This window comes from Danio rerio, chromosome 6 (assembly GCF_049306965.1).
Source record: "Danio rerio strain Tuebingen ecotype United States chromosome 6, GRCz12tu, whole genome shotgun sequence".
Taxonomy (NCBI): Eukaryota; Metazoa; Chordata; class Actinopteri; order Cypriniformes; family Danionidae; genus Danio; species Danio rerio.
In genome coordinates, this window is record NC_133181.1 from 37,988,576 (window position 1) to 38,009,623 (window position 21,048).

The following is a 21,048-nucleotide window of genomic DNA, read 5'->3' on the forward strand; positions in this document are numbered from 1 at the left end:
AATTGGTACTTAAACTAAAGTGTTTCCAATCAGATAACAAACATGTTGTATAGATTAAATGTAAAAACAACTTGCCATATTGTACTGAGGCCTGTACTGTGATGAGGATGATGGCGATACTGTAGGCGAAGATGCTGACCTTGATGCTGCTGCTGTCTGACTCATCACGCGCACAGTTTCATTGAAGAACTCTAAAGACGTGGGCCTGCAAGCATCAAAAAAATCTGCTTGAGGTCGAATGCACTGTGAATGGGCCTGTTAACGCTGGCTCTCAGTTCTGACGAACAAGGTGGTTTGTGCATTTAATTAAATACAAAGCTGCACAGTCATTCAGAATCAATTCCTGCCGCTTGTGCCTGTAGATCCAACTGCCACACACATTGTTGCTTGAAAAAGACAAAAAAGATGAAGCACAGCTGTGAAAGTCAAAGGAGGAAATCACTTTATTGGAATGGGTCAGCCCTGGAGAACGAAGTTAACATTCGTAGCTGTAAATGTAACAACACAGCACACATTCTTCAAACATTTAGGATAATGAAAGTACAAAAGTCAGCAAAAAATATAATATATAAAAATATAATATCTAGTTTGTTGTCAAATTATCAAAAACTTTGTGACGAATGGGTCACTAAAATACTACGTTTTAAGAAGTAGTCAGAATCTAAATTATTCAGTGTTTCTATAAATATGAGCTGCTGCTGTATAAATAGGAGGGTAGGACTTTATAAAAGTAAAATAATATATATATATATTTTGCATGTTTACAGGATCAACAAAAACTTAAATTATTTTCTGCAAGTATTTTTTTATTATTAATTTAATGCCACAAGAACAAGAGGTAGAAACAAATAAAAAATTGCTGCCTTTTACAGTTCAAGTTCTTATTGTCAGAATAAAACTGTACATCAAATAAACACATTTCTATCTTTCACTCAATTTTTTTTTATTAATAAACAACTCCAAATCTTTTCAAAATATTATTGAGTAAAAATCAAGATGCAAAATCGTTTCTTTTTCTCTGCATGTAACGTTGCGAGAGGCTTGACTGTTTTTACTGGCTCGATTGCACCACCTTCTGATGAGTGACAAACTGCAGCTGATGTTAATTGGCACTCTTTTGTTTTTACCGCAGTTTCCGGATGTAGTGTTGATCGCTCAGCCGAATTTAATGTGTACATTTGTATTTTTTCCACTTGTTAAGTGATATAAAATGAATCCAAAATTTCGTTTTGAATATTATACATCATATTTTTTAAACAGACTGATATTTTGGAAGCGAACGCTGATAGGTGAATATATTGAGTTTTTAGGGATGACAATGTGTGTGAAATGTTTTGACTTGAAATATTCACAGCTTAGTTCCAGGGCCTAAAAAAACACCAGCCCTGGACTTTCAGGGCATTAAAATGCAAGCACTTGTTAAATCAATGATTGACTTATCAACATGCATTTTAGACATTTGACTTTGTCTTTTTTTCTTATCACATGCTTTTCTGACACTCTAGTAACAACAAAAGAAGCAAACCTCATGCAGCCAAAATGTTGGAAATGACCAGTAGTGGATAAAGCCTTCATTCAAGGTTGGATAATGGTTACAACACAGCGGATGTTTACAGTGCACAACTTCTAGACTGAACCAGGATGATTATGAAGGGTTAGTGGATTTATTTAGGCTTGTATGTACTGTATACTGTTGTTGTGGTGGAGTAAAGCTGATTCAACTCATTGACTAGCATGTTGTTTCTCTGTTCTGATGTGCTGGCATTTACAAATAAATATTACAATATAAGTACAATTATATTATCTTTACAGAAACCATAAAATACTGTCACCATGCAATGTGCATTTATCAATTATTCTGACGGTGAGTGGGATTATTCTAATGTATATGAAGAGATTAGATGCAAAAGTCTACAATTGCTGTCTACTATTTTTTTTTTTTTTTTTTTTTTTTTTAACCGAGCATTTTTATCCTTCTCTGTGTAGGCTTAGTAATTTTACTTTTAAAAGGCAATTGGTTATTTTTATTACCTTTAGAGTGAAATATAATTTTGAGTGACGATCATAACTGCTATGATTTTTATATAGTGTTTTTGCTTTTCTGGAATGTAAACCAGTAATCCACTGATGCTAAACTCTTGCATAATATTTTAGCCCTTTCTGTTTATCTTATCATAATCAAAGTCACTCTGTTTGAGATCAAATTACTACTGAAGCGCAACATTCAAGTCATGTCGGCTGTGTTTAATCAACAAGAGCATCTATTGCATGAGAGAAACGAGACACTCAGCTCTGCTGTTGTATTTCATATATGCTGTTTATATCTGCTGACCATCTTTTAGTCTCCATTTGCCTGATGAAATTAAAATATTCAGCCCTTGTCAATTTTTCAGTGTAGAGTCATATTCCCCAGACAAATTGTCATTGCTTTTGTGGATTAATAGTAATATTCATGTGATAAGCATTGAGGCGATGCAATATAGTTGGATAGTCTAGTGTGAACATGATATACAAATACTTATGAAACGGCAGCTCTCAGCCTATATTACATTACGTGTCTAAGCAAACATGAGGACTAACACTTCTTTATTGCTGTTCATACAAAAACCTTATCAAATGTGTTTCCTCTTGTTTGATTTTGTAGCTTGGTGATGAGCTTTCTCATTACTGTCTGCAAGAACAATGTGCCTTAAATCAAGATATGCTTTAAGAGGGAAAGTCCCCCCCTTTTTTGTTTTAACCATCGGTGAAAGTGATGAGCAAAATGTCTAATTTAGAAATGCTTTTTAGTGCTGCAATGTCTTGGTACAATAACATTATAAATTGCTGTGACAATGATCCCCACAGGTACCAAATATTTGCTTTATTTGGTGTTAAATGCTAATAATACAAGTTTATACACTCACCGGCCAATTTATTAGGTACACCTAATGAAATTGACCCTCTTTTGACTTGATCCTTCATGGTATAGATTCAACAAGTAGCCTATTAATAATAATAAATAGATTTAATATGTTTTAATTAAATAAAAAAACCTTTACCATTTCGTTTGAAGTGCAGTGACTTCTATATAAATGTTTCTGCCATGTTGCATCACATTTAGTCCTATTGCTTGTCACTGAAATCTAATGTTGTTATGACAGTCTAGAGTAAAAAAATAATGTACTGAAAGAATTTGGGGAGTGAATTTTTTTATTTTTTATTTCTATTATCATACTGTGAAAATACAGTGGTAAACCAGAACAATTTTTAGCAGCATAAAATATTCTTTATAATCCGGTAAATTATGTTTGAAAAATCCCAAAGTAAAAATCTTCAGAATACAGTATATTGTACAATATGTGAATAAAACTGTTAAATTTTGATGTAAGTGAAGACATATGGCTCTGTGCAGGAAAAAAAAAACTCCTTTTGAGAAAAGTCTTTAAAAATATGTATTGAAGTTGAAATCTATAGAAAAAAATGGATAAAGTGTGACAAAGAAAACATTTAAATGTGTGTTTTGTGTGTTTTCTTTACATTACACTGAAAAAAATATGAAAAGCCTGAATGTAAAAACTGACAGGTGCATGAAAAAGTGTTTTGCATGTGGTGATTCGTCTTAATCCTGAGCTGAGAGAATTATGCGGACAGCTTTGGCAACTGGGCACAAACTGTAACCTTGGCAACTGTGTAAACCTACACTTGCAGCTGTGCTCTGCTCATGGGCATTTGATGGTTAAATATGAAACAGCAGCTCAGTCTGGCCAGTCATGTGCATAACAGGCATGTTTACCTCATTGCTAAGCGTCTGTGATAGATTTGAGTGCTCTGAGGCCTTACATTTTCATTCTGTTCAAAACAGCCATGCTTTTTTAGTTAAACATGCTATTTAGATCAGTTTCTGTTTTAATTTAGCTTGATGTTCGCTGAATTTACTTTTACTGTATTTTTTAATTCAGTTAAAACAGCATCTTACGTGTTTAATATGATCCATAAACCTATCAGCTTTTTTATCAGTTGCCAATTATTTGACTTAAAATTGAACGTAAAGATAAATAGATCATCCATCCATCCATACATCCATCCATCCATCCATCCATCCATCCATCCATCCATAATAGATAGATAAATAAAAAACTACTATACTATACTATATACTATATAAAACTATACTATAATAACTATTCTTAACAGTACTTTACAATGCTGAAATAAAACATGGTATGTGTGCAAAACACAAGACTTGTAAGCACATTCATGTAAAATTTATTCATTTTAATTTGAACATTTAGTTAACAAATACTTTTAAAAGAGAAGGTAAAAAAACACCCAAATAAATAGTTGCACAAAAACTTTTGACATTAAGTTGTGCCTCTTTGCAGATTGTCACTTATGTTTTTATTGAACCATTTAAAAACATTATCATGATGGCTTTGATGGTATATATAATTTATTTTTTTTATCAAATATATCATCACTGTGCCATGGTAGAGTTCCATCACAATACTTTAAGGTCATTTATTATTTGTTTTTAAAAAGCATAAATAACACATTAATTATTCACATTTATCTTTGTAAAAAAATTTAATCTTTACAAAAAGCAAAAGATGCTGTGTGCTTTTCTGTCCAATGATTGTTCACTAGAGTCCGTCAGCATTCTCTTTGTGCTGAGTTCATCTCTCTCCACCAGCAGATCTGCTCTTCCCTCTGCTGGACAATTTTAGCGGATCTGGGAATGCAGTGATTCCGTCACACGCTTCTATTCATTTCATGGTGCGCCATTCACCTCAAACCGCCTTTTTAAGGATCTACACCACTCTCTTTCTTTTCTTGCCTGAGCTTCCATCTATTCTAGAGCCAAAATGCATCTGTTTTTTTTCATTTCGGTTCTTCTTCTTCTTCTCTGGAAGGTCTGAGCTCAATGGCCTTTCTGGTTCGGCCCTTGGCACTCTTCATTGTTAGTTGGTTGAGCAGATTTCGGTATGAAGCAGAGCGGAGGAATCGTGGGTAGCAGTCTTTTTCCATGAGAATGTAGATGCGGTACTGGGCTGTGTCGAAACAGGATGCTGTCGGGCTTTGCAGGTTGGCTTGAGTAATATCTCGGGTCTCGTAGTCAATGTTAACCTGAAAGGGAACAAAGAAAAAACTTAGTTATTTGTGAGATTTACTAGCAATTTCTTAGTTAAAACTATTCTTGCACCATTTTTGTCCCATTAATGCAGGTTATGGTGGTTCATTTTGTGTATTCACCTCTCTAGGTGCTTCACTTCCGATAAACTCTTCGTAGATTCTCTTTGCTTTGGATGGCATCTTAGCTGGAGACTTTGTGTTTTTGTAGTCCTCGCAGGCCAAGTAGAAGGCGATGTTTTCTTCACTGAACTCAGACACTAGGAACGCTCTGAAAGCATACAGTCCATCTGATAGAGGGAGAAAAATGGGGTTATAGAGACAGGATTAGTTGTGTAACGTGTCTCATCAGATTAAAGCCCCCTCCACACAGACCAGACACATCTGTACACCGCAGTCCCATTTTTGTCAGCTATATTTAAACCATAGTCTCATGGAACATAATCTTTTTTTATGTTACCCTAAATCATCCTAGATAGGATTTTCAACAAAGAACAGATTACACATAAAGAAAAAAGACTAAAGTATAAAGAATATTTTAATACTTTAAAGAAGCACATTTCCACTGTAAAAAATGGAACTAATGGTTCATACATTTTGTTTTATATATAGATGCTATAGATGGACCAGTTTTTGTTTTTTTATAAAACGGTCCTTTCTTTTTTCTTGGGATAAAGAACATTTTGTTCTGCTAAATGTTGCCAATATGTTGCCAAAATGCTGCCAGTAGAGCACTTAATGATCATTTTTTTCTTTGTTGCTTAAAGAACCTTTAACAATCATGGAAACTTGCCATTACACACAATTTTTATTAAGATCACTGTTAGATCAAAGTTTTTTACATCAATATTTAAATAGTTCTTTTAAAAACTGTTTACTGAGAATTTATTATAAATATTTAAATATGTTGTTCTGTATCATCAGTGCAAAAACCCTCTTATTATAAAGAGTAAATAATAGTTTTTAGTTACCTAATTTTTTTTTCTTAGTATAAAGAACATTTATATTATAAAAGAGGTTCTAATAAAAAGAGTGCTTTGAGCAATGAAATTTTTTTTATTTATTTATTTTAAAGACCGTATAATGTCACATGTCATTAATGAGGCTGAGTTTTTTTTTTTACTAGACTGTATTCTTTTAACGTTACAGTTGTCATTTAATCATGCTAATTTGATTAATCTCAAAAACGTTTAATGGCAAAACAGTGCTATAGTTAAATATACACAATGTGAACTTACGTTTGCTCGACAGAAGCTTCTCGAGAGACACTTTCCACATCAGACATTCCTCCAAGGTCAACCTGTAAAGATGTCAGAACAGTATTCTCTGTTTATCATGCATAACCAAATGTGTTATGAAATAAGCAAGAGCCAGTGCGTTACATATCCCTACTTACCTTGGTTTTCTATATTTACATAGGCTGCTTAAGTCCTGTCTCTGCAGAAATCCACCCACGCATGCTTTTAATCTTTTGGCCCTGATGTTACAAAAGCATTTATTTAATACATGATACATATACAGTTTTATTTTGTAAAATATGAAAACATGATTTTAAAAAGCTTGTACTTATATTATGTAAAAGAATAGAGGTTTAGGTTTAAGCATTTAAATGACTCAGCATGCATAAATGATTAGCATTTATTAAAAGCACATTAAAATAGTCAAAAATATAAGCTTCATACCTTTCTAAGCAAGTGTTTGACAGCCCTGTTATTTCTCTGCACATTGTAAAGCCAGAAGGGAAATAAATATCCATTGCGCAGTGTGTTCTCTAAGAGAAATTTATCAGCAGTGTGTCTGCAGTGAGGGGACAGGGAGTTTATATAGAGCAGGAAGCAGAGCATCATCCCTTCTCTCGGCCAATCGGAATTCAGTTCTCTGGGTGCTAATGCACTGTGCATTTTTTGTGTATGTGTGAAGACAGGAAAGTCCACAATGATGGTAATGTACACGAGTGAGGTTATTGTAAGTGGTCCAATCCAGGTCATGTTAGTGTCCTTTTGCACAGCTCACACACTGTTCCAGAAACATAATTTTTTGAAAAGCAAAAATAAAAACAATCTCGGAATCTGTGCAGTGAGTACAGTTCGTGACTATTCCTGTTTAAAACCTTGGTGGTGTTTAATAATGTTTATCAGGGACAGGAAGACATTGTATAGATGCATTTAAAAGTCACTCCTTTCTAAATATCTCATGACTATAAACTCAAAAAGATTACAAAACACTTTGTAATATTTTTTATTCTTGATTAAAACAACATCAAAAACAACAAAAAGGTCAACAGGAAATGTTTTAAGGGACTAAATTGATTGTATAAAGATTAAACTATTTATTGTTATTATTATTTTTTGTACTTTATGAGGAAGTACAAAAGAACCATACAAGCTCTGAAATGCATAACAAGTAGCTAATAGTGATGAATAAAATTTATCTCTGAATCCAAAAATACTGATGCCTGCCTCAAGCGTAAACCTCATTGAACACTGGCATGACAGTCACTTGCTCTCAGATGCTCTCAAAATAAGTTTTATTTTATTCTTCTGGTTTTTGTGTTGGGTGCTAGTCTGCAGGTAGTTAAACTAATGTAAGCCTTTGCACTACAACAAATTAAAAATATATATTTTATTTAGGCTAGCAAAGACAGAAAAGCCATGGGTGGCAAACTAAGGTAGATCCTGTAAGTCCACTGTTAGCAGTATTTATTGAAAGCAATTAAAACTTTTTTTTTTTTTCCTGTAGTACTGTTGTAGATTTTGCTGGTGTTCTACAGATCATTGTCTTGTTGCATGACCCTGTTTTAGCCAAGCTTAAGCTGTTGGATGAGCATTGTGTTAACACACCTGAAGGCTCCAGACCTACAAACTGCTAAAACTTCTGCTGATGATCAGTTCTGCATTTGATTAGCAGTGACTGACCTATTTTTGTTAATACCATATGTTGTTGTTCATCTTTTTTGTTTCCCAAATATGAAGACTTGTCAAAGATCAGATCAGCTTTTGTCTGAATATGTAAAAAAAATAAATAAAAAATTTAACAGAATGTACTAACTTTTTAACACGGCTGATTATTTGAGCTTTTGTAAGATTACTGTGTATGTGTATAAATACAGTTGAGGTCAGAATTATAAGCTCCCCTCTGATTTTGTTTATTTGTTTCTTTTTTTTTTATATATATATTTCCCAAATGATGTTTAATAGAGCAAGGAAATTTTCACAGTATGTCTGATAATATATATATATATATATATATATATATATATATATATATATATATATATATATATATATATATATATATATATATATTTTTTTTTTTTTATATATATTAGATGGTCCACAGAACAAAATATCGATATACAATAACTTGCATAATTACCCTAACCTGCCTAGTGAACCTCATTAACCTAGTTAAGCCTTTAAATGTCATTTTAAGCTGTATAGAAGTGTCTTGAAGAATATCTTGTCAAATATTATTTACCGTCATCATGGCAAAGATAAAATAAATCAGCTATTAGAGATGAGTAATTGAAACTATTGTGTTTAGAATAGAAATGTGTTGAGAAAATCTTCTCTCTGTTAAACAGAGATTGGGAAAAAAATAATAAAGCTAATAATTCAGAGGGGCTAATAATTTTGATTTCAACTGTATACACTGTGTGTATACACACACACACACACACACACACACACACACACACACACACACACACACACACACACACACACACAATACATAAACACAAAGTGCTGTACATTAAAATGAGTTCTCGACATGACACAAGACTTGTATCAACACAAATTTAAAATAAGGGGAAACAAACATACAGTATGTGCATATACAATTAATCACTATTTAAAACAAATATAAAATCAACTGTTAAAGGCCAAGGAAAAAAGACAATGAGGGAGCCTGCCTAATGTAGAGAGGCAGAGCATTCCAAATTCACTTCTTCCAGAGCTGTTTTTATTTTTTCTTCTTCTATTGAACACAAAAGTAGTTAAAAAATAATAATGTTTGAATACAAGAAAACAATTCCATAGTGTTTTCTTCTGCTTTGGAAGTCAAATGGTTGCAAGTTGCTAACATTCTTTATAATGATTTTGTTTAACAGCAAAAAAGGAATCTCATACCCACCTGTTGGTGAGTAAACTTTCATTTTATTTGACCAACTACCCCTTTAAATAGCTCTATGACACAACCACTATCATAATCATAAAATATCTAACGTTTCTAGAAAGTATTTTCTGTTTGTCATCATAAGACCAATAAAGTTAGATCTACTTCATTGATTGATCTACAAGGCGAATCAGGACATCCGTGCCTAACTCGATCAAGCTGCGTTCAGAAGGAGGAACATTTGATTAGGTTTTATATCCTCAGAATGACACAGTACCTGAGGGAATCCCATCTTCGATCAATCATTTATGATGTCAGCAGAACCAAAGGCTCAACAAGACACTCTGGATTATAAAAGCAGAAAAAATCTGGTTTTATGAGGACAAGGGTAGATGAGCATCAGTTGGCCTTGAGATCTGCACGTCTGCCCGGACAGAAAGCATTCACTGTTGCCCTGCTGCCTGGAAGCAATTTTTCAGAGATGTGGAAGACATGCAGAGGGAAAAATTAACATGGTGTTCACAGCTTCTTTCTCCATTCTTACAGATAATACATCTCGCAAAAGGACAATTACACCACCGCAGAGAAGTCCCCATTGATGCATCAGGATGAAACCCTTTTGCTGGGTCTCTTCATAGAGATGATCATAGAGTGTGTTTCCTGCTGATGCATCATGTGAAGAGGAAATGGAGAAGGTGCAATTGCGAGGCAGCACCTTAAATGACACAGTCTGCCTTACCTCAAGGCATTGCTAACTTTCAAATGGTAACATGTTAAACCTCTTTTCATGAGATGTAAAAGAAAATCTGGTGTGTCTGCTGTGCATTTTTAACTCAAAATATCCCACGGATAATTTATAATAGCTTGAAAATTAGCATTTTGCTTTAAATGCAAATGATCTTTGGGTTCCTAGAAGAGGTCGGAGCCTTTACTCGACATTTCGACTTTCTAGAAACAACAACAATAAGTGAACTTTATGCAGTCAGTATGACTAATATTAAATGTTAGCCATGCATGTTATCCATACAGAGTTTTTAATGATTAGTTGACTCAGAAATGCAAATTATGTTATTACTTACTCACCTTCATGTCATTCCAAAGCCCTGATACCTACTTTCAATTTCAGAACACACATTAAGATATTTTAGGTCAAATCTGAGAGCTCAATCGGAATTTTAGCAAGCTACAAGAATACTTTTGTTTGCTTGTGAACCAGTGAACCAGAACCAAACACAGAAGAGAAGAAACTTTGGAATATATTTGGTATTTTTGTTTTATTTGCACAACAAATAATTTTTTATAATAATTATTTTGTTTACACCACTGAAGGCAAATTGTCTGTTTTACGGATGTTTTTTTTGTGTATTTTTCAGGACTTTGAACTGGAACCTGAAGTCTGGAACCTTGCTGTCTATAGAGGATGAGGGAGCTCTCAAATTGTAACGGGGATGTGACACTGACAACGGAGGTGAGGATCCAAATGCAGGGTTTTATTAAAGGGTCACGAAACACCAAAACACATTTTTTGAGCTGTTGACAGTTGTATATGTGTCCCACACTGCTAAAAACACTATTAAGACACCTATATTTTACTAAAAAGTGTAAATTGGTTGTTTTTGCGTTATTTCAAGCAAATTCGTACTTCCTGTTTGAAACAAATTTTTGAAGCTGCGTCACGGTGATGACATAATAGCCTGTATTCCAGCCTGCAGACTGGGCGTCTGTGCCAGAGTGAGTCTTATTACGTCTTACAGTGTGTTGCATTAATGCATGAGTAAGGCTTGGTTCAAACCAATCAGCACGCTCTATTGTGCAACTTCATTAATATTCATTACTGTGTTTACACGACATAGACGCCACGTTGTGTTGGCAAAACAAGCGTGAAGTGTTGCTTTTATAGTTTGCTGCCGTTAAGTTTCGTTTTCTTTTTCACTCTGTGAGAGCTCAGACTCACGTGTGGATTAACAGTGTACGCGACGCTCGACAACAATAACTTACGTGTCTAAGGAGAATTATTGTTTACCTGAGAGCTGTTCTCATCTGCAAACGCTGAGATCCGGATTCGCTTTTACTCTCCTCTTAATAAAGACGCGGCTCTAGTTGCTGGTGATTGTCCTGTCTCTACAGATTTGGTAAGTGAGCGACTAGTGCTCTTTGTTTATTCAGTTTGTTCGTATCGAACTAAGTTAACTATTGCACCATAACATGTTAGGACCACAACCAAACTTTAACCTCGTGTAGGGTTTTTAACCGCATTTTGTGACCGGAATAACACACGCGGCTTTCTGACGCTACCTGCCGTGTGCATCTAAGTTTCAGGAAAATGCTGAGTTTTTTTTTCCTCTCATTCGCCGTGCGATATCAAACATTGCATGAAAAATACACGCTTAGAGCAGATCCTCGAATCAAATATCTCGTTTGTCGCGAGGGGCATGAATGAATTCCCTGAATGAAAGAGCCAAACTGCAGTTAAAGTCCACCATTTAATAATTTGGCAAATAATTCCACTACAGATGTCCATGTAGCTTAAACACCATCTCTTTCTCCTGTGTGTGAGTATTTTGACTGAAACTCGCGCATGCCCAAATAGACACTCCCACACCCTCCCACTTTAGTTCTCCAACACTCCCCCCTAAACAGAGCTGGACACGCCCACTTTTCTGACTTTTTACAAAGTAGAGGTGTGAAAACACCCTGCTGAAACAAGGGGGTTTCATGGCCCTTTAACAGGATGTTCAGGCAGGCAATGATCAACATAGAAGCAAACAGATGTATAAGGGCAATCCAGAGTCGTAGTCAAAAAAACAATCAGATGGTCACAAGGCAGGCAGCAGACAGGAGTAAAACAAAAAAACAATGCGAGGGTCAAAAACACGACAAAGCAAGACAAAAGGTAGCATGTTGTAATGTCACTAAACAGATAACAAGACTCAGCCACATTGAATGTGTTTGTGCTGTTTAAGTAGTGCAGTAATCAGTCCCAAAAGCAACATCAGCTATGAGAGTCTAATCAGTGAAGATTTGGAGCAGGTGTGTGTGTTGCATGACTGAATCTGTAGTCCATAACATGGCAGATTTGTTGTTTGTGTGAATGTGAGTTTACCAGCGATCTCTGGATGTTGGATCCCTGGGGCCTCATGTACGAAGACTTGCGTGGAAATCTTACTAAAACATTGCGTACGCACAAAGCTGTAAATGTGCGTACGCAGAAAAAATTTCAGATGTATGAAACACTGCGTACGCCGAATCTCACGCATATTCTTTTGTAAATCTGAATGAACGTGAAACTGAGCGCAACATGCACGAGCGCTAAACCCCTCCCTGCCTCCTCCCCCGTATGAATATGCTAATGACTATGCTAATGGCAAAACCCAACGAAAAAGCAATGGCAAAAGCAAGCAAAAAGAGAAACTTTGAACAGAATGTGAAATGGAGGTGCTGCTTTCGGAGGCAGACCGGAGAAAAGCGGTGTTATTTGCAAGTTTGTTCTCCGGAATAAACAACAAAAGAAAAAAATAGAGTGGGAGAGTTTAGCTGATGCGGTCAACACAGTTGGGTCTGAACATATCGCACTGAGTGCATTAAAAAAAAAAGAAATAGTGTGGTTTATATCTGTAAAATGTTGCAGAACGCTTATCAGTCTCAGTGGCGCGCTCGTAAGACGCTTGTGATCATGAATTGATACGTTCGAGCATGGACTCAGCTCGAATCCAGCGTCTGATGAACTCTTTCTTGTTTTTTTTCCCCCGCTACATATCAGATTTTGCCAACTATTTATCACAAGAAAGACAAGTAGGAATAATCAATAAGTTCATATCAATAAGCATCATATTTTATTTGCACATTTATTGAATGGAAATGTTTCTGATTCACGCATGCAAATTCATCTTCAGATAGTGTCTTTATAGCAATGTGTGTGCGGTAGATCGCTCAGATTACATTGGGAAAACAGGCGACTGCTGCAAATTGTGCTTTAATGTTTAGCTGGTCAAATGTATGGTATGGAAACCTTATATACCTGCTGAACCCGTCTCATACAGCTGCCATTGCAAGGATCAGACACTTTGTAGAGAGGAATTTAACACAACTGCCTCTAGGAGTCGCCAATGGAAATAAAACAGACACGCACAAAAAATGTGCGTACGCCTGCCAGAAAGCTGCTGTGAAGCTGCGCACATTCCCACGTTCAGTTCATTGTTAGTAAATCCAAACGTGAGCGATTCTGAGCGTGAAACCTGGCGTACGCAAAGTTTTTGTGCGTACGCAGCGTTGATACATGAGGCCCCTGGAGATCGTAACACAAATTTCACCTAAAGTGTCTCAATTTGTGTTCAAGGGTTTGGAACAACATGTGGTGAGTAATTAATAACAAAATTTTCATTTATGCATGAATTAAACATTTAACAAGCACATTCAGAAAGGAATTTTGGAAACATTCTAAAATTATTGAGTGACATTCTTGTTTTGGATATGAAGTCAGAGCAGAAAGTGTTGACATTGACCCATCCTTGAAAAACTGCAGTGGACTGATTTTTATTGATGAAGCACTCTATAGTAAATATATATTTGTGTAAATATATAACCAACATTCTTCAGCACACTTCATTGTATAATTTATGAAAGTTGTCAGTGGTTCAGATGTCAGGAGTCCATTATTATTTTTTTTTTTTTTCATTTTATTAAGATCATATGTCCCCTGAGGCTCAATTATAATTAATATATTTTTTCTCATGACATAAAAAAAAAAAAAAAGAAATTCTGAATAGTACTTTTTCACATCATCCATGTTGGTAGATGAAGCTGGCTTTTATAGTATATAAGCCATTAAAGCCAGCTTTTTATAATATTTATACTATTTATAAATGACGATATAATTCACCATATACATGTAAAATACTTTCATCACAGTATTAAGATAACTTTTTGAAATTCTTTTAGGATAATGCATTTTCTGTTAAAACAAAATGAGCTATAGAAAAACACTCTGAGAAAAGTAGGTCATAAATTCTTCACTTTTGTAAGCCGTTCTCTTGAGACCATGACTTCTGTGTCCTCCAAATGACAGAATTATGATGATAAGAATGATTCATCCTTGAACAAAGGATACTTGTTTTCTTAAATGTTGCATTTTTTAAACGTGTGGTCCTAATTTGTATTTTTCCATCCCTCATGGTTATAACCTTTTTATGGCGCTTTATCTTTTTATGAGTAAACATTTAATAAAAATACAAAAGTAACATTTAAAACGAAAACCAAAAAAATAATTGGATGAATGGAGGCAAAATCACTTCAAAAGATAGACACAAACCCTGGTCATTGTGGCTTTATCTGATGGCATTCAGGAAATGTCATTTATGGAAAATCTTCAGCTAAGTTGTTTGCATTTTGTATTTTTTTATTGAGTTTATTTAAATGTTTTTTTTTTTTTTTTTTTTTTTGGCTTGGTAAAATATAATATATCCTACATTTTCATTTAGTGTTGTAACCTAATGATGACTTTCCATTTTAAAACAACACATTTTTTTCATTAATTGTTATTCTGACCAAATTATTTAGATTATTTTATAACTAATGATAGGTTTGTAATATTTTGCATAATATTTTGTTATCCAAAACAAGACAATTTTACCTTGTCTAAAGCAGGCTCTATTCACATCATCTGTTGCATTTTTTGTGCATATCTGATAATGATAATGAGCTGCTCACTCATCCTTGTCATTTATAACACAATCCTTTTTACAAAGGAAAGTATTTTGACCACAGAATTGTTTCACTAGCCTAAAGTCACTACTATTAAGATGAATAGATACATACAAGTATTGGGTCACTGCTTATTGTAATATATTAACTTGATGGCTGGCTGGCTGGCTGGCTGGCTGGCTGGCTGAAAGAAAGAAAGAAAGAAAGAAAGAAAGAAAGAAAGAAAGAAAGAAAGAAAGAAAGAAAGAAAGAAAGAAAGAAAGAAAGAAAGAAAGAAAGAAAATCCGCCCTTGATAAGAATGTGGAAAAGTGCTTTGTAACTGAGTTACAGATGAATGTAAAGCACATTTAACACAGACTTTACAGTTTGTTTTTGTTTTCACTGAGAGCTGTGGAGTTTTACAGCTGACCATTGCGCTGGTTACATGTTAGTATGGCCATCCAGCGAAGGGGGTAATCTACAAGACAAGTGCCTTAGTGTATGGGTTAGAGGTGATATTATTCTAACAACTATACGACTGTGTGTGTGTGTGTGTGTGTGTGTGTGTGTGTGTGTGTGTGTGTATACACAATATACACAATGATTTTTGCTAAATCATTGCAAGCAATTTATATGGGCTGAATTTAAACCAGCAAATGAAATTTAGCAATGTTTGGAACTTTAATTTGTTTGTTAAATTCAGCCCATATAAATTGTTTGCAACCACTTACCTTAAAAAAAGTTGAATCATTGTTTTTTATTGTACTATGTATATAGGTGTCAGTTAATTAAATAAGCAATCAATCAATTGTATAAACTTTATATTCATTCCATAAACAGTTTTTATCTAAAAAAAATTGTACTTGAAATTTTCTTTCAGCACTTTGAGTCTTCAAAGCTTTTTCACTAAATTATAGATCCTAGTGATAAAATATACATACAAAAAAACTGAAAAAAAAAAAAAAACTTTAGTACCTCAACCTCCTAAGAAACAATGACAGATCTACTGAAAGCTACTAGAGAGTCTCAAAACTAAATGGAGGACAATTCAGGCAATAAATGAAAAGACATGTATAAGTACAAAATACAAGACATGCAGTACAAGTTAAAAAAAAGTGAAAAATAAGTTATATATAAACTTCAAATTAAGTGAAACATAAAACCAATATTTTGGTCTCAGTATGAGCTTATGCACTCTATTTATGATGATGGAATACGTTAACTGTAATTTTGTACAGTAAAAACTATTACATGCTCAAATTTTGAAAACGGATTTGTGAGTAATAGATAATGTGGTCACCCAGGACCTTGAATACAAGCTCACTATTGTTTCTATCCTCCTTGTTATGTTACAATTAGCTTCCTGGCAGTACAGGGGAAAAACAGCGCACTGTCACAGCATAGTGCAAATCTCCGGCATGAGGTACTGTCCACTCTAATGCCCCTGAAGTGCCGTGTGTGAGTCCTGAAGCTCAATGAGCGGGGGTTTTCGCCAGGAATTCACATACGTCAACTTATTATTAGTAAAGGCCAGCCTTGCAATGATTCCTGGCATTACTGTTTTGAAAACCTTGACTATTGGCTAACATTCACATGGTCCTGGTACTTATAAATAGGTTGTTAGAAAAGTTTAATAAGTCCTACCTGCTTAGATGGCCTCCATTTCTGATGTTCTGCAAAGAATTTTACCAGAAAATGTCAGGTGTTGGTCTAGATTTGCGTCTTAACGTCTCAAATAATTTGTCTCAACAATTTGTCTATTTTTTTTCAGTTTAATGCAGTTTAATTTGAAATTTCAGGTTATCTTATAGCCAAAATGTCGAACTGTTACTAGCTATGGGCATATTCATTAATTTAATTTAATTTAATTTATTTATCTTCGGCCTAGTCCCTTACTATTCAGGGGTCGCCACAGCGGAATAAACCACCAACTTATCCAGCATGTGCTTTACGCAGCAGATGCCCTTCCAGCCGCAACCCAGTGGAAAACACCCATACACACTCATTCATAAACGCATACAGCTGAAACCAGAAACCAGATTTTTTATAAAATGTATGATCATTAAATCATAGGATTGCCAAAGTGATTTACATTTGCTAAATGCCAGAATAATTTTTTTGAGAATTTCTTAATAGAGTCAAATGTTTTTTTTTATTTCCTTGGTATTTTTTTAGCTTTTGCCCTTGAACTGTTTAGCTTGGTTTAAACTTTTTGGTCATCCTTCCACAAGCTTCTCACAATACTTTGCTGGGATTTCGGCCCATTCCTTCTGACAGAACTGGTGTAACTGAGTCAGATATGTAGGTTGTCTTGCTTGCACAAGCTTTTTTTTTAACTCTGCCCACACATTTTTAATAGGATTCAGATTAAGGCTTTGTGATGGCCACTCCAGAACATTTATTCTGTTGTTCTTAAAGCACATTTTAACTAATTTGGCAGTATGGTCATGGTCCATTTGGAATACCGATTTGTGGCCAAGCTTTAATTTCCTGGCTAATTTCTTGATATGTTGCTTCAATATTTCAACATAATGTTCTTTCTTTATGATGACATCTAATCTGTGAAGTGCACTAGTCTCTGCAGCAAAACACCCCCACAACATGATGCTGCCACCCCCATACTTTACAGTGAGGATCGTGTTCCTAAGTTTGTAAGCTTCCCTTTTTGTCCTGCATATGTAACACTGGTCATTACAGTTCAATTTTAGTTCCATCAGACCACAGAACTTGTTTCCAAAAATGTAATTATTTTTCCCAGTGTTGTTTTGCTAATTGTAATCTGGCTTTGTTATGATGCTTTTGGAGTAATGGCTTCTTCCTTGCTGAGTGGCCTTTTAGCCCATGTCAGTAGGATTTGGTTTTACTGTGAATAATGAAACTTTCTTACAAATATCTTTACAGCATTTTTTGCTTTTGTTCTGGGGTTGATGCACACAGTTCACACCATCTCTCCTTCCTGAGCGGTATGATGGCTGAACATTCCCATGTTGTTTATACATGCACATGATAGGGTATATGCAGAGCTAGTGTTTCTTCTCATATACTGAAAACTTCTGGTGAATGGTTAATGTGACTTTTTTCCATTTTATACAGTTCCTTTTACAGCATCGATGTAGTAATGTAATTAAAATACATTCAGTTAATTAGACTTTGGCATTCATTTAGTTGCTCAAGTATAAAACGAGTTTACACGCACACGCCCATCAGTATTAGCAGGCTAGCGTAGAAGCTCTTTTGAAAATACTGGGGTAAAATAAGTGTTCATATTTTAAGGATATGGCAGGGAAAATTTAATTTAATACAGTGATTCTCGTACAATATGTGACCCACTTTATATCGGATATCACTCAGCCAGTGGAGATTACAGATTTTTAAGGAAAACAGATCTTAAACGCACCAATTTTGTAACATCACACAGTTCACCAGAAGCACTTGACCTAGATTATCGACAAATTAAAAGTATTTCTGAATACTTCAAGTGTGTTTGAGGTTTCCCTAAATACTAATCTACAGTTGTGCCTCCAATTAATTAAAATGTTGTCAATTAGCCAATCAGAAACCTTAATACTATCATCTGGGCCTTTTCAGAGGCATAGTAATCTTATATGTAAACTTTTGACTTTCAAGTGAAGTTACAAAAAAATCACAAAAATCTCTCTCATTATTCTGCTATTAAGCAAACAGAAAAAATAGTAATCCTAACTTAACTTAAAGACAAAAAATGTTGTCATATTTAACAGCTGACATTTAAAAAAAAAAGGTTATGTGCCATTTGTAGTGTATGTAAACATCTGGTTTCAACTGTATACATATGGGCAATCTACTGCAGTTTATTCAATTTACCTATACTGCATGTAAACTGTGGGGGAAACCAGAGCACCCGCAGGAAACCCACGCCAACACGGGGAAAACATGCAAACTCCACATAGAAACGACAACTGGCCCAGTTGGGGCTTGAACCAGGAACCTTCTTGCTGTGAGGCGATGGTGCTAACCACTGTGCCACCATGACGCCCCATTCATATAATATTTTGCTTTAAATTAATTAATTATTTCATTTTTTTTTCGGCTTGGTCCCTTTATTAATCCGGGGTCGCCTCAGCGGAATGAACCAACAACTTATTCAGCACGTTTTTAGGCAGCAGATGCCCTTCCAGCCACAACCCATCTCTGGGAAACATCCACACACACTCATACACTACGGACAATTTAGCCTACCAAATTCACCTTTACCGCATGTCTTTGGACTGTGGAGGAAACTGGAGCACCCGGAGGAAACCCACACGAACGCAGGGAGAACATGCAATCTCCACACAGAAACGCCAATTGAGCCAAGGCTTGAACCTTGACCTTCTTGCTGTGAGGTGACAGCACTACCTACTGCGCCACTGTGTCGCCCTGCATTAAATTATAAAATTTTTTAAATAATTTAACAACCCTGTGTAATTGTTTGCTACAACAAAATTAACTCACCAAGCATCTAAAACTTTGAAAAAATTTTTGAAAAAATTTGAAAAAAATAAAGTAGCTAAAATATCTTAAACAAACAATTTGAGCAGAGTAAATGAACAACAAAAAAATAAGAGTCTATCTGTCTGATTGTCTTTCTGTCTGACTGACTATCTAGTGTTTGCACCTGTGCTTCACCTTTTTTTTCAACCATGCAGACCAGTGCACATACGGACAGAAGCGTCTAAGGTGAACATACCAATGAGAATTTAAATATTGTCATACTTGATTACACTTGCACGCTGTATCACCTCTCATCACCTCCACGTAAGCACAATCAAATGCATTTATCAGTAGAGCGATCACTTTGGCTGTCTGAATAGAAGGATTTTCTTTTTAAAAAAGAGAGAAGATACTGTAATTAACCTGAGCTCTTACCTGAATGGTTCCCCTTGTTCTCTCAAGATAACAGGCCGCTACATTGCTCTGATAGGCAGTCATGTGTCTGTGACTCGTGAATCTATTTGCGAAGCCTCCAGGGAGGACTTTGCCCCGGGCTGGCAGATGTTCTCTCTGTCTTAAACAGTGTTTAGGGAGCCCTGATCTGAAGGGGTGGAAGATCTAATTATTCCATCTGGGCTACAGCCTATGGAAGAACCAAATGACCCATGGGCTTCACATCTGTGTGCTGAAGAGTTATAGAACATGTGTAATCTGGCTTAGATCACTTGTATTTTTTATTTATTAGAGGATTCTATCATGCCAGAAAAGCAACATGTATTGTTAGAGATTTTTTTCAATACTGGATCTGACCCATAACTTAGGACACTTTATTCCAATGGTCTGCTTCAGCCATTTACTTTAAGCAACTTTTATAATGTAGCGCTGTCACCTCACAGCAAGGTCGCCGGTTCAAGCCTTGGCTGGGTCAGTTAGCATTTATGTGTGGAGTTTGCATGTTCTCCCCATGTTTGCCTGGGTTTCCTTCAGCTGCGGTTTCCCCCACAGTCCAAAGACATGTGGTATAGGTGAATTGGTAAAACATATAGAACATGTAAAACATATGCTGGATAAGTTGGCAGTTCATTCTGCTGTGGCAACCTCTGATTAATAAAGGAACTAAGCCGAAAAGAAAATGAATGAACTTTGAAATGTCAAATAGCTGTAATTAGACTGTTTGAAAGATTTGTAAATTTTTATTTATTTATTTTTATTAAAAGGTACAACATTATAAATCCCACTTATAATCACACTTTGTTTAGCTAAAAAAAATAACTGCTTATTAGGGATGTAGAATAGGGTCATACTTTATAAGTACTAATAAAGAGTCAATAAATACAGTCTCTTTTGTCAATTGGAGAATGAGAATAAAGTGATACAATTAAAATGTATTGGTAATTAATTTTTTTATAACTACATTTAAATTTATACATTTTTGTTAAATTTTTATTCATAAGGAAGAAAAAAAGATGTTATTAGGAAGAAATTTGAGATTTTTAAAAAAAATGGGTTTTTAAAAATTAAGCTTAAAAATTGTAATTGCACTCAGAATGCATCTTAACTAAACGATTTCTTAACCTATTTCTTAAGATTTATTTTGTAAATCCGATTTCTGGTTACAAAACTACTTGCAAGAACAGTGCTTGTCAGCTTATTCTTAACCTAATAGGACAGTTCACTCACATTTCTGTCAT

At 35.0% G+C, this 21,048-nt stretch overlaps 1 protein-coding gene and 2 long non-coding RNA genes across 3 annotated transcripts in view; 1 reads left to right on the top strand and 2 right to left on the bottom strand.

Moving 5' to 3' along the window:
- The first annotated feature begins 1,059 nt into the window (after positions 1-1,059).
- Positions 1,060-21,048, top strand: part of LOC141386318 (uncharacterized) — a 62,900-nt gene continuing 42,911 nt past the window's right edge. Inside the window, exons 1-3 of the long non-coding RNA XR_012408061.1 lie at positions 1,060-1,289; positions 1,506-1,654; positions 10,599-10,693. This is a non-coding gene — a long non-coding RNA (uncharacterized lncRNA). The remainder of the gene's footprint in view (positions 1,290-1,505; positions 1,655-10,598; positions 10,694-21,048) is intronic.
- rgs16 (regulator of G protein signaling 16) lies at positions 4,229-6,904 on the bottom strand. Its single transcript, NM_001017846.1, is given in 5 exon segments — positions 4,229-5,106; positions 5,233-5,399; positions 6,348-6,409; positions 6,506-6,586; positions 6,792-6,904. Coding segments are annotated over 5 exon segments (630 nt in total). The 5' UTR covers positions 6,866-6,904; the 3' UTR covers positions 4,229-4,860.
- On the bottom strand, positions 8,427-19,857 carry LOC141386319 (uncharacterized). The gene is made up of 3 exons (XR_012408062.1): positions 19,793-19,857; positions 16,550-16,578; positions 8,427-9,569 (listed from the first exon to the last, which is right to left on the bottom strand). It is a non-coding gene; the product is annotated as an uncharacterized lncRNA (long non-coding RNA).